The 23,570-nt window shown below is 41.1% G+C and overlaps 1 protein-coding gene across 1 annotated transcript in view; it reads left to right on the forward strand.

The window, feature by feature from the left end:
* Nucleotides 1–19,629, forward strand: part of LONP2 (lon peptidase 2, peroxisomal) — a 95,539-nt gene extending 75,910 nt beyond the window's left edge. Inside the window, exons 12-15 of the mRNA XM_059905868.1 lie at nt 6,583–6,725; nt 14,896–15,103; nt 15,517–15,707; nt 19,207–19,629. Of these exons, the coding sequence (XP_059761851.1) occupies nt 6,583–6,725; nt 14,896–15,103; nt 15,517–15,707; nt 19,207–19,428 (764 nt within the window). The 3' untranslated portion in view covers nt 19,429–19,629. The remainder of the gene's footprint in view (nt 1–6,582; nt 6,726–14,895; nt 15,104–15,516; nt 15,708–19,206) is intronic.
* The last annotated feature ends 3,941 nt before the right edge of the window (nt 19,630–23,570 follow it).

Below are 23,570 nucleotides of genomic sequence, written 5' to 3' on the forward strand. Positions count from 1 at the left end.
TTCTGACAACAGTCATAGAAGGGAATCCGTGTATATAATGCCAGATGTGTTGATTATTTTCAGTCAGGAAAAAAATAATCTAATCTCTAAATTTACCACCCGGCTGCCTTGTCAAGGAACTCCTGAGCTACAGGCAGCTTTTCTAGACTGGACTTCAGGTGGGACAAAACGTTCCCTTAGCTGGGTGTCCAGAACCCTGAGACTGTCTGTGATTTGCTGTGGACGTCAGGCGATTTGCTTCACCTTCCTGGGTCTCAAGTTTCCTTGAGTATAAAATGAAAGATTGGACCAGATTTCTTACTTTCTGACTAGCTCTTATATTTTTATGTATCATGGTTCCATCCTATTCTTGAATTTCTGATGCTTCCTGAATTCTGCTAAGCCTCAGAATGAGATCTGAGATGTTCTCAGGGACATTGTATTAGTATGACAGGAACAGGTAGTATTGATATTTGTTCCTTTGGAGAATTAACCCCCTGTTTCTGGGCCCTGTTATTCGATTGCTGGCTGCAGTTAACAGTATTGTACACCCTATCTTCTCCTCCAAACCTACCCCGAAGGAGTTAAAAAAGAAATGGTTATTCGGGAAGATGCACACATCTTTAATAATCTAGAAGAAGGGGTTCCTTTTATGGCGGTACCACGAAATGTAGCTTTTGAACTCATGAGAGCGTTCTAGAGAGTGTAGCATATGCTTCAAGTTAAGCAGAATATAGAGAATAGTAAGTGATACCTAAAAAGTTCTGTCCTGAGTAAAGATGATTATAGATAACCTGGGGCTGTTTGTGGTTGGGGAGATTTTTGTTTCTGCCACATTCTGCGGAATAGTTGTTTGGTGTCAGTACCCTGTTCCTGGCCTCTGCTACTTTCCCTTGGTTGGATCACCTGCCCAAAGACACCATTTGCTGCAAGATTTGTTCAAAAGGTAAGAAACTTTTTTTTAAACAAGAAAGCTACTGGAGTTTCCTGAAGTATTACACCCCTCTGTCCTTCCTCCTGTCCTCCCTTCTTAGGATCTTTCTTTCTCCCCACTTCCCACAGTGATTCTTTGGCTCTTGGGCCTGCTTTCATGTAAATCATGTTCCTCTGACAGAGGAAAAGTGGCTGGAAAAGATCACGTGATCATGTCCTCGTGACAGCTGCTTTGGGAAAGCCAGACCCTTCCCCTGAGGAGTTTGTAGCTATAGAATATCCTTTTGTCATAGCTGTGGCGACATCAGCTGTGGAGCCTGGTTTGGCCCTTGGGGAGTACCCCTGAGTTTCACCCCTGCTTTGCCAAGGTCCACATTTGTCCTGCTGGCAGAGCAAGTGCCTTGCAGGTTCTGCCTCTGGTGCTGTTTGCTTATCTGCTACCTTCATGCCGTGAAGCTCCTTGGCTATGCCCTGACCACCCTGGCTGTGTCCTGAATTAGACTCAGAACAGGCTGATAATACCGTTGAGAAACATGGGGCAGAGTCTTGAGCCTTGGTATCTTTTTCTTTTTCTTAAATGTATTTAATTTATGTGATTCCCAGCAGTCGTCGGTTTGTAGTCAAAGCCCTGTCTATGGAGCCCTGGGTGGGATTGGGGTGCAGAGAGCATTTTGTTTTCTTCTAGTGAAAGGGACTATGGAGTAAGACAGGTGAGTCTTAGAAGTCTGTATTAAATACTGCTCTAACTACATAATTCATTTCCTCATTTATGCATAGTAAGGCTTTCAGCATTATCAAATTCTCCCAGCAACTCTGAGGGTTACTATAATTATTATGATTTTACGGATTGGAAAACCAGATACAAAGAGGTAAAGTAACTTTTGTCAAGGCCAGTCAGGAAGCCAGAGCCAGGATTGGAGACTATTATTTATTGACTATCTCATCATGTAATCTTAACCTCATAACTTAGGGAATAGCTTATGTTAAAATTTTGGACTATATCATTTCATTCATTCTCATATACATTTATATCATGTTATATTAGTAAAAATCATGGCACATGAAATTTTATACTCCCCCCCTTTCCTCCGTTTGATGTTGTTTCAAAAGGATTTTCTCGCATCACTTGAAAAACACTTAGGAAACAGTTTTAGTGACTGTATAGTATTTTATTAGATGTGTGGCTGTGCCACAGTTTACATAACCATGTTCCTAATGTTGCGTATTTATAATGGATCTAATTTTTGCTGTTACAGATAGTGCTGCAGTGAGTATATTTGTGGTCTAAACATTTGTCTAAACTTTTGGTTATGCCCTTAAGGATAAGTTCCTTCAAAATACTGGATTGGCCAAAAAGTTCATTTGGTGTTTTCTGTAAGATGCTTTTAGTAGCGCTGAGTTGTCTTTAACTTCATTCAAAACAATTTTGTTAGATTGTATAGTGACAGCTGTCATAGCAGCGTGCATTTTTTAAAAAAGCTTATCAAAACTGGTGAATTTTTGTGTAGCCATTTTAATAGTGCAAATGGAAGAAGAAAAGCAACATTTTTGGCACATTATGCTTTATTATTTCAAGAGAGGTAAAAACGCAACTGAAATGCAAAAAAAAGATTTGTGCAGTGTATGGAGAAGGTGCTGTGACTGATCAAACTTGTCAAAAGTGGTTTGTGAAGTTTCGTGCTGGAGATTTCTCGCTGTACGATGCTCCATGGTCAGGTAGACCAGTTGAAGTTGATAGCGATGAAATCAAGACATTAATTTGAGAACAATCAATGTTATACCACGCGAGAGGTAGCCGACATACTCAAAATATCCAAATCAAGCGTTGAAAATCATTTGCACCAGCTTGGTTATGTGAATCGCTTTGATGTTTGGGTTCCACATAAGTTAAGTGAAAAAAACCTTCTCGACCGTATCTCCTCATGCAATTCTCTACTTAAACGTAATGAAAAGTTCCACTTTTAAAACAAATTGTGATGGGTAATGAAAAGTGGATACTGTACAATAATGTGGAATGGAAGAGACCGTGGGGCAAGTGAAATGAGCCACCACCAACCACACCAAGACTGGTCTTCAAAGAAGGTGATGCTGTGTATATGGTGGGATTGGAAGGGAGTCCTCTATTATGAGCTCCTTCCAGAAAACCAAAAGATTAATTCCAACAAGTACTGCTCCCAGTTAGACCAACTGAAAGCAGCACTTGAAGAAAAGTGTCTGGAATTAGTCAACAGAAAATGCATAATCTTCCATCAGGATAACACAAGACCACATGTTTCTTTCACGACCAGGCAAAAACTGTTACAGCTTGGCTGGGAAGTTCTGATTCATCGGCCATATTCACCAGACATTGACCTTCGGATTTCCATTTATTTTAGTCTTTACAATATCCTCTTAATGGAAAAAACTTCAATTCCCTGGAAGACTGTAAAAGGCACCTGGAACAGTTCTTTGCTCAAAAAGATAAAATGTTTTGGGAAGATGGAATTATGATGTTGCCTGAAAAATGGCGGAAGGTAGTGGAACATAATGGTGAATACGTCGTTTAATAAAGTTCTTGGTGAAAATGAAAAACGTGTCTTTTATTTTTACTTAAAAGCCGAAGGAACTTTTTGGCCAACCCAATAGAATCACTCAGTGTGAGATAATGAATATTTAGGAGACTTTCAATATATTGACAAATGGCTTTCCAGAAAGATTGAATCCATTTATATTTTCATAAGCAATAGTATTTGAGAAGATCTCTCCACTCTCTTTTCCATTGATCTTTGTCATTTCTTAAACTTCTTTACTGGTTACTTTAATTTTGTAACCAGAAAATGTATCTTGTTTTTATAATTTAAACTTCTTTGCTTCTTGGTGAAATAATCATTTTTTCATGTGACTATTCCCCATTTGTTAAGAACCACTGTTTTAGCCCAAGATAAGGGCATAGAAGAAGAAAGTTAACTGTGCAGTTCCAACAGGAAGGATTTGTGGGACAGGGTCCATGTCTTATAGGGAGGTTGAACTTTGTTTTATTGTTGTTGTTTGCCTTGCCTTAAAAAGTCCACCTGGCGTGAATGTTATGATCTGGGGCAAGGCCCGTAATGAGGCCCAGGGACTCTGCCACTATCTTCTCTTGGTGCCGATCCCTTCTGACTAGGGAGACCGTGGCACTAGAGCTGAGTACTTAAAGCTTGTGCGAGGACTCAGGGTTCAGCTCTAACCTGGGCCTCATTCCTTGAATGGCATGTTGGCGAGATGATGTTTAATGAGGAATCAGAGCGTGTATTCTCTGAAAACCCAGCATTCTCTTACTCTCACTTTGTGTTACCCAAGGTGCAGTGGATGGTTCTTAAAATCCAGTGCCAGCCCGTCTTTCCTGATTAGCTGGCACCGTTTTCTTGACATGAGCTTTAGTTCTCTAGGCTTGTGCTCCATGATGGAACATTTTGAAGCACAGGTTAGTTCTAAGTTTATTGCATTTTTCATCACCCAGCTGCTGTGCCTAGAGCCTGGAGTAAATGGCCATCTTTTGCATTGTAAGGTCTAGATGCATTAGAAGTAGCTCTCCACACCCCCAGCCCCCTCAGTACTCAAAGCACTGAATTCACTCCTCCACTTGGAAAGGGATGGGATATCCCAAAGCAGTGGTTACATAATTGTGGATTGGCTTTCACCCATCCAGCTTTACTTCCTCCTGTGATAGTGAATTCCAGGCTGGCAACAGTAATTAGATCTCAGAAAAGCCCATCACAAAACACAACAGGCTAAAGAAAGTCACAGCCTCTTCTATGCATCGGCTAGAGTTTCAGAGCCCTTCATTTTTAGTGTACGGTAACCTTAGACAGTAGTGCTTTTTTTTTCTGTGCATTAACATTAATTAAGCAATGACACCTACTTTCTGATCCGCTCTGAGATCTACGTGTAGCTAAACTGATGGTTTAAGTGCCTCCCCACCCTTGGTCACTGACGTTGCTGCAAACAGAGCAGCAGACAGAAGATCTCCTACACGCGACTGAGTAACCCAGGAATTGCTCAATTTAGTGAAACAGATAAGTAAGTGCTGTAAGAAGTTGGAAAGATCAGGGAAGACTTCCTAGAATCTGGTTGAGCCAAACTTTGAAAGATCAAGTGACATTACAGAGGTATGACTATGAGATTATGTATAACTCAAGAACCACACTTAGGATACAGTGTGTGTATTACACTTTGCAGTCTACAAAGGGTTTTCTCTTTAATTCTCACAAGAGTCCTGCAGAGATAGGTAGTGAGAGGTTTAATGTTTTGCATAAAGTCAAATAGCCAGCAAGTGGCAAAAAGTCTGAACTGTTGTCTGTTTTCACTTGTAATTCAGTCTTGAAGAGGAGCCCCCTAAGGCCAGCAAGAGAGTAGACCAAGAGAGCCCTTCCCCTGAAGGTCACCGCAAGGCCGTGAGACACGGGGATCATTTGGGGACACCCCAGGATGTGTCCAATTATCATTGGAATCTAAAATTAAGGTCTAATATGATTAAACATATTCAGTAATCACTTTGGAAAAGAAAGGAGTTAGTGAAAAGCAATTCCTTTAACTTCATGATATCAGAATAGAAGACTCATAGCAAAGCTAGAATAAATATATATGGATATACAATGTTGAGGTGACTTTATAATTATTATGTGTTGTATATTAATATATACAGTAATCATTTCCAGAAGGAAGGGTATATGTAAAGAAAGTAATAAAAGAAAAATATTTTAAAGCACTTTGTGAGGTAGTACAAGAACTAGAAGAATTATGGTAAAACAAAAAGAAAAGAAAAGCAGGGAATGAAAATGAATAGAGCCAGATATTTCCTACATTTTTAAACCTCTACTCATTTTAGGTTTCTGGCTACAGACTTAAGTAACATTTTTCTTTACTCAGGTTGGAATTACAAAGACCAGTAGAAAAGGTGGTCATAGGGCAATTGGCTCCTGTTCCCTGGTTGTCTAATCTCAACCAGAATGAGTCAGTCCTTCGACAAGATGTCAGCAACCAGGGCTCTTAGGCAGGTAAAGGAAATAGTCCATTATTATAGGGATTTCAAGCCAGGCTTCATATTATCTTACCCTGGCGATGACAATTATATTCGTTTTTATTGGAAAATAATAACCTTGGAGTTGAGCTATATGTTTACACAAGAGGCATTGCTTCTAGGGGTTCTGTCATTTCCAAGTTCACGTTGCCTGTCAGGAAATGGGACACCTGATGCAACTCCTCTGAGGAGGGAATTGAACAGTTTGAGTTGTGTTGATTTCACAGAGAATTGTACAAGGTAATCTATTGCATCTGACACTTGAGTATCTGGCCTCTAAAGGCCATCAATTGAACAGTGCCAGGCATTGCTCTTGGCTTAATATAATGGTTGAAAAGAAGACAGGCAAGGTTGCTGCCCTCCTGGGGCTTACACTTTAATGGGGGAAGATGGAGGACAAACAAGTGAAAGTAAATGAACAGGGCAATGCATTGTGGCACCCCTCGGGGGTCTTGAAAGACTGATTCTTCTGTTGCGTACCACAGGTACACAAGGTGAATTTTTGTGCCTTAATAAATGTATAAAGGTGACTGAACGGTTGGAAGTCCACTGAGCTTCTGTTTGCTATTTACTGCTAATGAATTTTCATACCTGCAAATCTCTGAGAATTCTTAAATAAAATTTTCTCTTAGGTTACAGAGAACACATCTTAGAAGATACAAAACCCGAATCTACCAGTGACACTACCGACTTGGCCCTACCACCTGAAATGCCAATTTTGATCGACTTCCATGCTCTGAAAGACATCCTCGGGCCCCCGATGTATGAAATGGAGGTGATCATTCTCATTCCTTTGTTGATACCCACCAGTTTACTCTGCTGGTTGCCTAATAGATTGGGGGAGAAGTAGATTTGGGTATCTGGGGAGGCTGAATTTTGTCTTAAGGTTGGAAACTTGTGTTCTCTATGGTATTAAATTTTGGTGCTTAATGTGATAATACGGCTTTTGCAGAGCGCCAGAGACCCTGGCCACATCCTCTTTTGGAAACCCAGTCTGATCTTATTCTTTGCATCCAGTTCTATTTTAAGAACAGTGTCTCTGACTTTCTCTGACTTTCCTCCTTAGAAATTCTGTATTCCTGTTGTATGTGCTTTAATTAAGTACTCCTTTGTGCTATCAAAGACTTGGAGGGAGGATGGAGGGAAACAGCCCAGTACAGAATACCTGAAGACATGAGCCTGGCTTTAGCTTCAGGCTGCTCTAGTGCAGACCAGATGGCATCTTTCAGGATCTGTTCTTTCATTGTTATCACTAGTTCCTTTCGGGTTAAACCGACATGCAAGTCCTTCCCTATTTCCATCTGTCTCCCCTAACTATCCCTCATAGCGGAACGCGGAGCCATAAGGGCCTTGGGAGCAGGACTGAGTCGAGGGAGCGGGATAGAAATAGCTGTTGGAAGCTGCGACTGCTGAGGTATTGTGATATACTTTATAGGATGCTTATATGAGCTTTCCTGGGGCATTTACTAGAAAGAGTATGTATTTTACTACTGAACTTATTAGCATCTTTCTTCAGAAGCTTTACCATCACCTTGTCTGTGTAAAGGAAAAAAGGTTTGCAGAAGATATATCTGGTGAATTATGCAGAAGATAATCTCTCCATCCAGCATTTGAAATCACTACCAGTAAACATGATTTTCCTCAAGTCTTAAAATGGAGAAGAGGAGAAGTAGCCCCCAAACCCATCTTGTTTATTTACTTAAACTCTGAGCTAGTCATTTAGTTCTGCAAAGCTCTCAGCTACAAGAATAGCACACGTTTACTGTTGGCAGTAAACCTGGTCCTGAACGGTAGAATCAGAAACATTATTTTGGTTATTTGAATTCTTAAGATACTGTGGATGGATTTAAATTTTGAAGTGTTGAAAGAAGTGGAGCAAAACTTGTTTTGGTTGAGAATGTGGGCCAAAGCTGCTTTCCTGCTCCGAGTGAACCCAGTGATTGTGTGAGTGACAGTGGAAACAGGTTCTGCTCCTGCATGTCCGGTGGGCTTTTTTCTCTTGGCTTTCCAGAACAGTACATGCCAGCCATTCTTTGGGAATTTACACCAGAACAGTTGATAAAAACAAAAGATGGATGCGTGTTTCTGTTGCGTAGACCCTTCTCTCCCAGCCATGACTGCTCCTGTTAGGTTTGGAAGCATTGCTGACATTCTTGGAGCTTTGGCAGAGAAGGAGCCAAAGGACAGAAAAGAGAAATTTTATAAACACTGCTTAATAGCTCTGTTTGATATCACTGCAAAAACTATTTTATTTTCCTTGTAGCATCTGAGCTATTACATATGAACACTTTCACCAGCATGAATCCAGTAGCCATTTTCCCTTCTATAAATAGCATCTTAGAATAGAAGGTCTGGTATCTGGGAGTTTGGAACATTTTGTTCATATTTTCCACAGTTGAGAGAATTTACCCTGGCGCCAGGGGTTTCTTTGTCTACCTTTAGTGGTCTGATGACCATCAGCCCCAAATTATATAACCACTTTCTGCCCCAGCTTTTGCATCCATGAAATTAAGATTTATGGAACTTTTCTTTACTGTCCACAAGGTCCATCAGTGTGCTAGGGGTCGTCCATTTTACACACAGGGAAAGAGCTTAAGGAAATTAAATGAATCATGCAAATTCACATAAGGTGCAATTAGTGAGGCCAATCTTTAAACGCAGATCAGCCAACTCAAGTCCAGTTTTCTTTCCACTCTCCTACAATACCCTGCAGCCAAGCTAGTTCCTGCCCTTTCCTGCTAAAAGAGAACTGCTTGAAGTACAGCAGTTTAACAAAAAGGCATACCTGCTCTACCTCAGATTTTCATTTCTATTCTTACCACCTATAGTACTCTGTTTTGGAATGGGAGATATAAATTATAGAGTTGTTAGAAAATAGAGGATTTTTAAAGTCCTGGGAACGTTGAGATCACCAAAGGAAAAGGATACGGAGGAAAGAGCAGGGAGCCTAGGAGCAGGCCCTGGACAGTTAGGGTCACGTAGGGGAAGAGGAGCCCTCAAGACAGACAGAGAGAACTAAGAAGGAACAGACGGTCAGGTAAGAGCAAAACAAGGACGTTGTGCCGCCATGAAAACAAAGGCAGAGACTCTCAGGAAGGGGGAACATGCACATGTGTTTGCTGGCTGTGTACTGGATTTGACAGCGTGGAGGTTGTAGGTGACCTTGACAGAGTGGGTTCACAGGGCGTGATGGGAGTGTGTTGCAGAGGGAATGGAAGGTGGGGAAGTAGAAGTCGTTTGTAGGCAGCTCTTTCAGAAGTTTGGCTGCGAACGACTGCAGAGAAGTGAGGTGGCTAGAAGGGAGGATGGAGGTCAAAGGGAGAGTGGTAACAAATGGCAGCCTGTCTGCTGGTCAGAATAGTCCAGTAGAGAGAGTCAGACTGAGGTTGCTGGAGAGAGAGGTGGTACCACAGGAGCAGAGTCTTTCGGGCAGTGCGAGGCGGTGGGGTCCCCAGTGTGAAGGAGGCGGTGGTCTGTGATGAGGCTCCCCTGTGGCGGGGTATGATGGAGAAAGGGGGCTGAGAGTATTGAGTAATCACAAGGAAAAGATGATAACGCTGGAACAAAGGAGTATTCGTGCACAAGGAGAGCAGTAAAGCTGGGACAGAGCTGGTGTATAATGTGAAGGAGGTAGAGTTGATGGTCTTGAGTACAAGTGAGCTAGAAGGATGAAAAAGTGGTGGTCGGGGAAGGGGGTGGTTAAATTCAGGTTTCGGAGGTCGTATGGCTTCTGTTGGCAATAAGGGCCAGGAGAAGGGTGGCTGGGTGAGGGTAAGGAGCGTGCTTTTGGAGTTAAGGGGTGTTTAGAGACAGAGAGGCCGGGTTGCGCGAGTCTCAGGTACTCACTGAAGAAACCCAGGGTGATGGTGGGACTCAGGGTGGTCAGGAAGGAGAAGCGTGGGTTTGCATATAGAAGGCAGTGAGCAGAGAATGAAGATGGGAAGCCAGCTGCCGTAAGCAGGGGTTAGTAGGAGGAGGAAGAGGCCTGTCACTCACCGTGATGAACCCCGCCTCCTTGACTGTGCTGGCGTCATCCGATGCATGGGGGGAATTATATGTAGGTTTTAGATAGTGTTTAGAATCTGCTGAGTTAATGTATATAAGGCACCCACCATAGTGCCCGGTACATGCTAAAAAAACAAATACTGGTTCCTGCAACCACCATACACCCTAAAAACAAATAGACCTATGCCCAGTCACAAAAGTAAAAGTCCCTATTATTTTTATTATAACCCTAATTTTATATTTGCTTTAATAACCTATACCACCCCTTACTGTGCTTTATTTTCATTGAAGATGAGTCTGCAAAAATACATTAGTACCAAAAATGTTACTGACCTAGCAAACTAACAGTGAGGAGGAAAGATAAGGCACACTTTTACCCATGTTACATCCGTTCAGAATTCTCTCAGCAGGTTGAAAAATGAGTTCCTAAAACTTTGTCTAGATTTCAAATTTAGGAACAGTATCATAAGTCACCTTTTCAAATACAATAAAGTTTCCTAAAGAAGCAAGATCAGTTAAACACCCACTTTTAAAGAATAACAGATCTCCCTGCATTATGAGAGAGAGAGTGGGAGAGGGTGGGGCAGGTGCCGGCGTCTGGGGCAGCCGAGACTTCATTCTCCCTGACTGCTTCTCAGAACACCTCAGAGGCAGGCCCGGGTCCCTGCGTGGAGGGTTTAGGAAGGACGCAGCTGTTGAGTCTTATTTGATCTGGTCAGTTATGAGATTGCCATTAATAATGGTAAACGTGGTTGCAGTTACTTTTGTTGATTACATGAACCTCTTTGGGGGGAGATGAGAATCTGATAATTTTCATTTTCATCCTAGTGAAGCCAGGAGAAGCCTCCGCATTATGAGATACATATATACACACACACATATATATTATCTGCATATTAGATATATATACATAATTAGATACATTATATAAATATAATACAATCCTGCAGTTGACACCTCCCCCCAAAGAAAAACCCGACATATAGAGTTCCTATATATCTCTGGGGGTAACAATCAATCTCATAGACTGCAAATGTGGTGACACAATCAGAAGAACACATAAACTCTAGTCTTTCCAGGATAAATTTGATTTTTCAGCCTCAGAAAACCAGTCATCCAAGCCACGAGCGTCTATGTTTTGTCCAGTCTGCTAATCCTGAGAATGTGTCCTCTGAGTATTCCTGACTCCATTCATAGTTTGTATGAAAGCCTCAGTGGTGGACAAAAAGTCCTTATGCAAAGGTCACTGCCCTTAGAAAAAATAGTAATAAAGGGAAGAAGAGACAAGACATGCAGATTTCAAAAAACGTCCTGAATAGAATGCATCCACAGGTGAATTCCAGGAGATTCCATCAGGGTGCTTGCCTTGCAGACAGACAAAAGCAGGTGCTAGAAATGAGCAAAGTGTATAAACACTAACGAAATGCCCGAAGAGTCATGGTAGTAAATCCCTTCTTCCTCCCTCTCCGTTCAGACCTGCTGTGCCCCATGCCCCTGTTAGGACAGCACCGATGCTGCGCTCAGCCTGGCCCACCACCAGCCGGTGGTACCAAGGAAAGGCCTTACTGAAGGGCCGGCAAGCAGCTGGCTCTCAGCAGCGCCGGTGCCGCACCAGACCGGGGCTGTGTCGCGCAGCTTCCAGAGGTGACGGTGGCCGACCCCGGCACCCCTCCAAAGCAAGCAAGTTCACAACTGGAAAAATCAAATATTCCTAGAGACTTTAAAGAAGTTGGCAGATGGAGAGCTGCCGTGGTGACAACCCTGGCGGGAGCATAAAAAATGCTATGCGAGCTATAGAGAAAACAAACCAACGTGTGGTGTAAGCGTTACTGAGGCACGAACCTGCACACATACCGCAGCCATCTGACAGCTCAGGTTTTGCGAGGCACTGTGCCTGTCCCTGGCGAGAAGGCCCACAATATTATTCCTGTCTCGAGTCTTTGGCACCTGCTGGCCTCTCTGCTGTGAAAAGGCTTCCTGGCCCTTTTCTGCCCAGCAGACTTTAAGACCGCTCAGTCTCTCCTGTGACACCTGTCCCAACTCCCCAGACACGGACCCTTGCCTCTGCAGGGCTCTCTGTAGATACAGGCACTGGCTAGATGGTCTTGTTGCACTCCCCGTGCTGGGGGGTAAGCGGCCCCTTATCTGATGTGGTTAGGTAGGTAGTCTATCACCGCTCAGAGGTTTTCACTTGATATCCCTATGATCCATGATGGGGCCAGGCTCCCATTGCCAGTAAAGCACCCATTGGATGAAGGTAAAACTCTTAGTCCCTCTGATGGCTGCAGCAGTAAATAACAAGGTATTAAAACTGTAAGTGTTGGTCTAGGTTTGGAAGGGTCACAAAGAGTTGTACGTATTTACTATTTCAGTCAAATATCACTAAATATCACTATTTTAAGTTAATCGAGAGGAAAGAACAGTGTGAAATTGGCAATGATTAGATGCTCAAATGCTCCTTAAACACTGCTATCATTGAAGTGTTCAGAATGCAATCATACTTTATAAGACATATCCTATTATTAATTAGGTTTTTCATTAACTATTTTAAACACTTCCTCAGTCTGCATATTTACATGATTGGTAGAATTATTACAGAAGAAAATGACCATTTCTTTGAACAAGATTTAGTTAACAGATAAAGGAAACTTGAAGCACCAGTTTCAAGGGAAATTGAATGACAGAAGTGAACTTGAGATACTGCTGTTCCGCTTTGACATTTAGAGGGAAAAACATTCAAGCATCAAGCCTAGGCCTGTCTTGGCTAATATAATTGATGATTCCACAAACCAGTAATGGAATTAGAAACTGGTAGAAAAGTACCAGTAGATAAACATAGTTTTGAAATTATTGTGTTGAATCACTTGTTAGGGAAGTCTGTAAAATACAAATTGTTCTGTATAAAGGGTTTAAGAGGCTTGGGAAACTGCATTCAGCAGCAAGAAAGAGCATATATCATCTTTTAAATTCATACTTACTTGCACTCATTATTTCTGAGGGAAAAATACATAGAAACTGGATGCTTGGTTGTTAAGAGAATTGTTACAATTTCAGAACACATGGCTTTGAAGAATATGACTCCAAGTCTAAGAATTACAGATTCTTTACTTCTTAGATAACTGCTATTAGCCTGATCACGAGACTCTAGGTTTGATAGTAACTCCTGCCCTCAGTTCTCCCACCCGTGTATGTTGTTGTTGAGTTACACAGATTTGTCACTGGTCCCATCTTCAGGTTAATATTTCAGCACTTACCGTCAAGTTAGAATAAAGTGATTACGAGCCTGGATGGTTTTGGTTTGGTCATGTGTACTTATCTACCCCCTGTCCTTTCAATGAACAACGGACCAGTTACTTTTACCCAGAGCACCACGACTCTCCAGCAGATGGAGAGTGTTGGAAACTGGCGTGGTTTCTTGAAGCAATGTGGTAATCAACATGAATCCTACTTCTGATTCTTTGGGGACATGTTTGGTATTACTCTGACAAAATGAGTTTTGAGGATTTAGCTGTTAAAAAAAGGGATTGTTCTCATTATAGCTAATGAAGTTGTGCTATATTATATGGCTTTTTCTGTTAAATTAGCACAGGATTCAGTATATTGAGGATAATTCTTTAGGACTGGTTCAGTCAGCCCTAGAAAAGAGCCATGCAGTAAAAACAGGAACCCCTGACAAGTTCCCACCCAAAGTAGATGCCGTTCAGGTATAGAGAATTGATTTTACATTAGCAAGAACAAGCCTTGTGAACACTTCTATAAATAGTTGTTTCTATGTTTTCCTTAAATAGTACTGATCTTTTGCGTCTTTCTCCTCAAATAGATAGAAAACAGGGCAAATGCAAAGCTGAGGGAAGGTGAAATCCATGGTGCACAGCCAGCAGTGCACCCGGGCCTTCCCAGTCTCTAACGTATCATTAAATATAAAATTAAAATTTTAAATATAAAACCAACTTAAAAAATAGGCTTTCATGTTTACTACTAAAAATAAGTGCCCAATAGCTTCAATGGGTGTCACGCATCCATTTAAAATCAGGATTTTCAGCATCTAAGCCCCTTGGAAAAGAAGTAAGCATCAGCCACCCAGCCCTTTAACCAGAAACTCAGGCTATAGACTCCACTGCTCCTTAGTGAGAAAGTTACCTCTCGGTGGAAAAATCTCATGATTGCATTAGTGCTGGGTTGACATATTGTGCCCAGTTCTTCTAACATGGATAACTTCTATAGGATAAGAAATTTGGAGGCTCAGAGTGTGCGATAAAAGTTAACATGACTGTTTTTCAACTGTTACTTTTGATATGTTTTCATAACTTGGATGTGTTAGCCTATTTGGCTTGAAATCACCAGTGAGTGACACGATCAGTTTAATATGGAAGTGAGGCAGCACAGTGGGCCTCCGAGCACACAGATAGGATCCAGGACATAGTAAAGTAGCATTTTATAGTGTCTCTGCAGCAATAAAGTAAAGATGAGTGGCGGGGAAGTAAGATCCAGGGGTTTTAATATATACCTTGGCCTCTGGAGCTAACCCTTCTCAAAAGTATGTTGAAAAGAGCATTTCTACTTCCAGAAGCAAATTTATGATTGCCTAATATGAAGTTTGGTGCTGTAGTGTTTTTAAATATGCAGCCTAATAAAAGCATTGAGATAGATAAAACGATTGCGTTTGTTCCTTGAAAATTAGGGCATGTGTAACTAGATGTGGTGCTTAAGAATCAGAGTCATTCACACATACTTTAAGGTAAAATTGTTTCTGATAAATGCCAAAGTTTCTCTTGGCAAAAAAGCCCTATGTGACTCCAAGTCATGTGCAGTAATAAGTACTTTGAGGTGTAGCTTAAGCTTAAGCCCTCTGAGGAAGAGCCAACGCTTGTGATTAGGTCAGCCTGAAAAGAATTCGGCTCTTGTTGGCCTTACCGATCATTTTCCTTCTTTCTCTCAAGGTGTCTGAGCGTCTGAGTCAGCCAGGAGTGGCGATAGGTTTGGCTTGGACTCCCTTAGGTGGGGAAATCATGTTCGTGGAGGCGAGTCGGATGGATGGCGAAGGCCAGTTAACTCTGACCGGCCAGCTGGGGGACGTCATGAAGGAGTCTGCCCACCTGGCTATCAGCTGGCTCCGCAGCAACGCCAAGAAATACCATCTGACCAATGGTGAGCGACCCACCCCGGGGAGTGGGGGGGGCGGGGGTGCAGCCGCGGGCACAGGAGAGCCTTGGGATCGTGACCCAGGAGGCATCCCACAGTTCAGAGACAGATCCAGTTACCCCTTAAAGCACAGACCTTTGCTCTTGAATTCCCGTGGAAATTCTAGTTCCCAGTTGAGGACTGTTTGACTGGAACCTGAGCTGGAAACTGACTCCAAGGGTTTGTTTTGTTTTTCCTGCTACTTGGAATAGAATGAAGCTGTTCTTCCAGACCCCCACTTTACTTATACTGCCCATTAATATTTTGAAGGATTTATTTACCGGAAACATTCATTTTTATCTCTTTGATTTTCTTTTTTCGGAGAAAAAGAAAACAGGTTTAATTTTTCTACATCAAAATCCTTTTTTCCTTTTTTAAAGCTTCTGGAAGTTTTGATCTTCTTGAGAACACAGACATCCATCTGCACTTCCCAGCTGGAGCTGTCACAAAAGATGGACCATCTGCTGGAGTTACCATAGCAACCTGTCTCGCCTCACTTTTTAGTGGGCGGCTGGTGTGTTCAGATGTAGCCATGACTGGTGAAATCACACTGCGAGGTCTTGTTCTTCCAGTATGTATGAAGAAACCTATTTATATGGTTTTTAAATTTTTTAATTTAAAATTTTTATTAATAGCATTTTAAAATCTAAATTAATAGTGGTTTGCCTTCTTCCTATCAATAGCTTAGTTTTAAACACATATTAAATTATTTTAAAATCTAAACTAATAGTGGTTTGCCTTCTTCCTATCAATAGCTTAGTTTTAAACACATATTAAATTTTTATATCTGTAATTCAGATTTTTAAATTTTGATCAAATAAAGGAAAAACTGACCATTTTCCCCATGTTTTCCCTTCTACTAAAAAAGAAGACTTGCTTACAGAAAAAAATATCAGTCTGGTCACCAGAAATATCAGCTGTTCAGGTGAAGATTTGAGGCTTTGTTCTAGTTAACGAATTGTTAAATATATGGCATGTGTGTAAAATAGGATGGTAGCTATTTTTAAACTTTAAGCCCAATTCTCACCTTTTGGAATTCCTGTGAGACCTCCTATCCGCCTATAGATAACTTAGATTACTGTAATTGATAGATTGATAAAAAAATAATATAGAAAAGAAGTAGTATAAAATGGAAATTGTAGTAAAGACTAACCATGCCTAATTGCTAAATTTTGAAAAAGTTCTGTACATATGAGGCTTTAGGGCTCCAACCTATATCATAACTACTTATAAAAACACTGAAAAATGCATAGAACTTGAGAGATCATTTAGAGGTTTAAGTCATTAGTTAGTAGTACCAGACTACAATAAAGTTTTGGTGAGTTCAATAGCAAAATGAGAAAAAAAGGAATGTTCTTTATTCTGAGAGCGCCTTTATTTTATGAGGTAATGGTGAAAGTAGGTCATAGAATCACCAATTAGGATCACAAAAAATGCTCTCAGTTCCCTGATTTTTTAAATTTAATTCAACCAGAAAGTCATATTCTAAACCTTATTTACTATGCTGTAACTGTATATCTATACTCAATAGGAATGTCGATCTCTTTTCTTCACCTTACCCCAGAACTACTGCATTTCTAGTGACAGTAGTGGTTAATACTAGCTGTACTACTAAAAGGAAATGAGCAAATGCTTTACTGACCATAAACTCTATAGTTTCCTAGTTCAAAATGGTAAGCTAAGCAAGAAATAAAGGGAATAAATTATAACAGTCAAAAATGAGGGGGGAGGACTTCCCCCGTGGCGCAGTGGTTAAGAATCCGCCTGCCAACGCAGGGCACACGGGTTTGAGTCCTAGTCCGGGAAGATCCCACATGCTGCGGAGCAACTAAGCCCGTGCTCCACAACTACTGAGCCTGCGCTCTAGAGCCCACGAGCCACAACTACTGAGCCTGTGAGCCACAACTACTGAAGCCTGCGCACCTAGAGCCCATGCTCTGCAACAAGAGAAGCCACCGCAGTGAGAAGCCCACGCACCGCAATGAAGAGCAGCCCCCGCTAGCCGCAACTAGAGAAAGCCCGCACGCAGCAATGAAGACCCAACGCAGCCAAAAATAAATAAATGAAAAATATTAAAAAAAAAAAATGAGGGGGACACACCATTGTAAAGCAATTATACTCCAATAAAGATGTTAAAAAAAGAATGAGTGGGGAGCCATCAGCTGATGGTTCAGCCAACTTCTAGAAGATAGAAGTGTCCCCAGCTGATGTAACAGAATTGGAGGTAGAGACAGTCTTCCCAGCAGGAATCTGTTGAAAAGCACTGGTTCAGAGCCAGAAGGTTCAGACCAGGAGAAAAGGAAGGGGGTGAGAAATGAAAACCAGGGGATTCGTAGCAATCTCCATAGAACAAATGGTTCTACCACTAGGTCCCCTGCACTCAGAGCAAATTGCACCCAGGTAAAGGCTTCCCCACCTCCAGCAGAGGAGAAGCCACAGCAGCTCTGAGTAAGCCTTCAGTTTTAAACTATTATGGGAGACATGGAGAAAAGCAGCAGCATTTAAGAGAAAGACCTGCTAAGTCTGGAGAAAACGTAATTCAAGAACAGAGGATAAGACAGAGCTCGTGAATTTAAAACAATGGTTTTAGGAATTGGTCGATGAACTATTCAGAAAAAAATAATAGAAAAAACAATCTGACAAATCCAACATCTAACTAAACAGAGAAAATGGAAGAGAACAAATTGTCATGGAAATAATGGAGCATTTCCTAGAATTTAAGGCTATGTTCAGATTGAAAGGGCCTATACCAACTAGGAAAAAGGATTGCATCCTCATGACTTTTCAGATCACCGAGGAAAAAGCTTTCTCATCCGTGACCCTAGATACACAGCACCTTCAAGACTCTGAAGGAAAATGGGTTTAAATCAAGTCTTGTATACACAGCCTTACCGTCAATCAAATGTGAATGCAAGATAGACATTTCCATACGTGCAGGGAATCCGTTTATCTCACACTCTTTCTGAAGAAGTTAACGTTGAAAGTGTAGTTCAGCAGCATAAAGCAAAAGCCTGGCAAGAGAGTGACAGTGTGCTAGGATGGCCGCTGTGCAGAAAGGCCTAGAGCCCAGCCTGTCTGGTGCCACAGGCGGGAGCAGGCTTCTGAGGGCTGTCTCCAGGGGTCGCGTGTTCCGCGTGGCGTGACTGAGACTTGTGTCTGTTATCTATTACTCATACACACCACCCCAAAACAGCAGTTATTATTCTTAGTTTCTGTGGGGCAGGAACTCAAGAGAGGCTTAGCTGGGCCTTCTGGCCCAGGGTCTCTCATCATGTAGTCGTATACCAGCCCGGTTGCAGTCATCTGAAGGCTGACTGGGGCGGGGCATCTGCTTCTGTTGTGGTTCACTCACGTGACTGCAGATTGGTCCTGGTTGGCCGGACTGCTGGGGTGACCTCAGACACCTGGGCTACCTGAGCTACCTGCAGGGCAAGAGATCCAAGAGAGATCCAGGCAGAAGCTCTTATTTTTTGTGACTTAACCTTGAAAGTCACACGGCATCACTTCCACCACACTCATAAGTAAATCACTAAGCCTGGCACACATTCGAGGGAGGGGAATTAGACTCCACCTTCTGAAGGGACCATTTGACACATATTTTAAAACCACCACAAGAGCCTAGATGTTTTCTTCATCACACAGCACAGAGGTCATTGCTTTAAACCTGTACAGAAGAAAATAATCCTGGCATGCAACTAAGCTCTGTAGGAATGGTATTTATGGTCAAAATAATGTAATGCTTTTTCAGAATTAACCTATAAACAAGATTGTTGTGAGTACAGAAAGGAATATAAATGTTAACCTTGACAATATAAAAGAGAATCACGGACAGAAGAGGTGCTCATACCTGTCAAAAATTTAGAATTTTCCATTAAAAGGATTTAATATAATACTAATTGAAATGTAAAGAATTTACTATTAACCTTTTTAGTGGCTTTCCTAGCTCATGCTGTAGCAAAATGAAAGATGATTTGGATGTTTTAAAAAAGCAGTGAAAGGTGGTGGGTCAGGGTTTCTTTGACAGCCTGAGGATGATCATAAACCTTAATAACGTTCTTCTCTCCTTACAGGTGGGTGGAATTAAAGACAAAGTGCTGGCAGCACACAGAGCGGGATTGAAGCGTGTCATTATTCCTCAGAGGAATGAGAAAGACCTTGAAGAAATCCCAGGCAATGTCCGGCAGGATTTAAGTTTTGTCACAGCAACCTGCCTGGATGAAGTTCTTAACGCAGCTTTTGATGGTGGCTTTACTGTCAGCACCACACCTGGCCTCTTAAATAGCAAATTGTAAGCCCAGATCTCAACTTCTTAGAATTTTAAGTTATAAAGTGCCGAAAGGTACTGACAGGATGGTTTTATTCACACCAGCAGGGGTAAGCAAAATGTCCCTAATTTGCGAACCTACTCACAGCAGTAACAAACCTGACTCAAGTGGTGGCAAGTGGTTATTATAGAAATGTCAATTTAATAAATTGATTAAATTGGAATTGAATTCTTGTCTTGAATGGGCTCATTACTGTCCCTGGAAAGTTATGGAACAGTGGTTCTCTTGTGGTTCCAAACAGAAGCATCTGTATTACCTGAGAACTTGTTAGAAATGTCAATTCTCAAAACCCACCAGCAGACCTTCTGAATCAGACTCTGGGGGTGAGACCCAATCTGCTTTACTAAGCCACCCAGATGATTCTGATGTGTAGTCAAGGTCAAGAACCATTGGTATAGACCATTACCTTAGCAGATTCACCTGTAGACTTTATTGGCCCCTGAAAGCAATCAGAAGGGGAACTGGGCAAAGGTGAAAATAATAGCCAACTATTAGTCTTTTTGGAAAATATTCAAGTGAAGCAAACTCTGTGATGAGGTCTATACATCCTACCCTTCCTTTGCTGAGGGAAGCAGCATAGTGGCATGTGTTGGCCCACATGACAGAAACATACTGGCCCTGAATGCCTGTCATCTTAGAAAAAAGTCCAGTCCCCAGAGGGAGGCAGCCATCCATCCTGGGATGGTCCCTACACTTGGTATCCTGATTCCTGCCACCTCCCCTTGTGTTGCTTGTTTGCCTGTGCCAATCCCCAGTTCTGGTAGCCTTTCCATGCCTCTCTTCTCCTGTGACTCAGTCCAGGATATGGATAACTATGAAGTTAGGCTCTTCTACTTACTAGCATTTGAACTTTCTGTATCTTAGTTTTCCTTACCTTTAAAATGCAAATAATTGTACTCATGAGTGTTATTGTGAAGATACAGTTAGAAAGCAACATATAGTAACACGGAACAATTTCTAATCATTATTCCAGCCAGTAATGGACTTCAGAATCTTATATTACAAAATATAACAACAGATATGTAAAGATACTTTGGAATTTCTTGGATAAGGATGGGATATACAAATTACCCAAATACTGTGCTCAGACCTGGTGGTAAAAATCTGAATGTGTTCTGGGAGGACAAGTGCAGACCTAGGGCCATGGCCAGTGGGAGAAAGCAAGCACCGGGAACTTGGAAAACATTTCATTGACTATCTTATCACTACTATGATTTTATTATTTCTGCACAATCATCTTACAAGGTAGAAGAAACTATGATGTTAATTTGTTTCCAGCAACCAGAGGGAGTTAATCCATACCCACCTTGCTCTGCCTTGTCCCACCCAGCAGTGGCAACATAATAGCACACTTTTAAAAAGTGGGAGTTAGTTATCTGTATTCTTCCTCAGGAGTCCTGAGTATGCAGTTTTGTACTGGTCTGTGAGCAGCAGTAGGGCATCTTCTGTGCCCTCTGGCTTTGAGCATGCCTTTCCTTACTAAAGGAGCTGACGGAGAAAACCTGTACGTATATGAAATTAGCAGTATGACCTTCATTTCTCTAGCATTGTTTTTGGTTTTTTAAGTCTGAGCTCTTTTATTTACCTTTTTTTTTAATTGTGGCAAAATGATTTACCATGTTAACTTAGAAGTGTGTAATTCAGGCTTGTTAATTACACTAATGTACAACTGTCACCACTAGCTATATCCAAAACCTTTTCATCATCTTAAACTGAAACTCTGTATCCAATAAAAAGTAACAACTCCCCCTTCCTCCGTCCCCCAGACCCTGGTAGCCACTATTTTACTTTGTCTCTATGAATTTTCCTATTCTAAGTACCTTATGTAAGTGGAATATCTGCCCTTTTGTGTCTGGCGTATTTCACTTAGCGTGTCATCGTTTATCCATGTTGCAGCATGTATCAATTTCATTTCTTTAAGACTGAATAATATTCCACTGCTGCACATGCCACATTTTATTCATTTATCTGTTGTTTCTACCTCTAGGCTATTGTGCTGTGAACATGAGCATACAACTATCTATCCCTTTGAGTCTGTTTGTTTTTCATTCTTTTGGAAATATACTTGAGGAACCACCCATGTTTCCCACCACAGCTACACCATTTGACATTCTCACCAGCAATACACAAAGGTTCCAATTTCTCCACATTCTTGCCAGCACTTATTTTCATTATTGATAATGGCCATCCTGAGAGTGTAAAGCAGCAGCTCATGGTTTTGATTTGCATTTCCCTGATGACTAATGGTTGAGTATCTTTTCCTAGCACTGTTTGTAAAAGTGTTTCCCAAAGACCCCTCATGTATCAGTCAGCTAGGTTTTTTGACAACTGCTAACTAACTTACATTCCAATTCAGCAGGCATAGAGGTGAGGGCTTGGGAATCTGTGTATTTAACCAGTGCTCTCCACACTTTTTATGTGGGCTTTTAAAACTCTTCAAGTATTAAAACTATGTAAAGCTTTAAGTGCCTTGGTAATCAAGAAATTTTACACTGCTTGAGGCACACATTTTTTACTTAGCTCTGCCCCTTCAGTGGTTTTCACTTGGCTTTGCCCCTTCTGTTTGAACCTTACTGTAAACCATGTCAGAGATTTACTGCTTTCAATCACCTGTATACAGTGGAAGATGCCATCAGAATGAGTGATCCTATTTAACATCAGCCTACAAATCTTGGACCATAGTTAAGGTCTCCTGACTAAATGAGTGGATTTAAAGTGTACTAAACAGACCTGAATTTTTCTAAATAAGGGGAGGTAAAAGTTATGTGCTGAGTGAAACACACAAGATTTCCTTCTCTCCTTTTCTTCCCGGGACATCAGTCAAGATTTGCATTCTGGTAATAGCACAGATCCTCTTCATAAGAAGAGTGGGGTTGCAAATTCATTTCCATTTCCAGTGCCATCTGAGTTGCAGAGGCTGCTTGAAATGCAGGTTTCTGATTCCCATCATCTGAACATAGTGACTAGTCATGTCTACCAAGAGGAGCTCCCGGCACTCGGTGACTGGTCCACATTTAAACCCTACCAAAGTCTACCATGTTGTGAGGTAACCAAATGCTGAGGGTAGAGTGGGCTGACTTTGCATTTTCCTTTTATTGACCACTGAAATGAGAAAAACCTTACTATAATTAAAGGGACTTGACACTAAGCCACAAAGAATGTTAATTTTGCCAATTCTCCTTCGAAATCCAAAGTTTATTTTGTCTGGGACTATTTATTAGATGTAAACATCAAGAACTTTTTTTAATGAAGTGTAACATGTTCAAGCTCACATTATTTTGGCAAAAATGTGTTGTATTTGAGTGCCCATCTTCATGAAAATTTTATCCAGCAGCTTAAAAAGTCAAGACTACAAAAGTACAGTCATTATCCAATTTGATGATTTATGATCCAATGCTATGCTCCTTTTTTGTTTTAATAACATTTAGTGGATACTGCAATGAAAATTACAGTTACTAGAAAAATTTTTAAAGCACCAAAACAGGAAAGAAATAAATATTAAAAGGATCTGAAGGGACACAATAGGCAAATGCACTGAATGGCTATTGAAATGTTTTTAAACAGCTGTATCAAAAGTTTCTTTTTTAATCTAGGATTTATTTGCTATGAAAATTTACTTATTTGGAACATATTAGGTATGGTAGGTACTATCAATGAGCTAAAGAATGTATTTAACATTCTTGGACCTCATAAAAAATCTTTCGTATTAAAAATTTTTTAATTAAGTTGAGCTCTAACATATTGTCAGTACATTTCCAGGCAATAGGAACTAAAACCCTTTAGGCTAAATCCTAATCTTGACATGACAGTGCAAGCTTGTCAAAATGTGACTTTATTATAAAACCAAGTATTCCTTCAAACCATTGTTTCTACTTTTCAGAATTTAGAAAGGCCTAAGAAAAATAAATTATTTTCAAAGAAAATTCTTAAGGCTGTATAAAGTTAAGGAAAATGGTTCGGCAATGAAGCTATAGTGCCAGGCATAAGGATAAGCACTTTACAGCACACTTAGCCATCCTCATTCCCTTACGAGGTAGACACAACTACAGCCTTTACAGAGAAGGAACTTAGAGCAAAGTTAAGTCAAAGTTAGTAGGTAAAGGGTCAGA

The sequence above is a fragment of the Balaenoptera ricei genome, chromosome 19 (assembly GCF_028023285.1).
Source record: "Balaenoptera ricei isolate mBalRic1 chromosome 19, mBalRic1.hap2, whole genome shotgun sequence".
Lineage (NCBI taxonomy): Eukaryota > Metazoa > Chordata > Mammalia > Artiodactyla > Balaenopteridae > Balaenoptera > Balaenoptera ricei.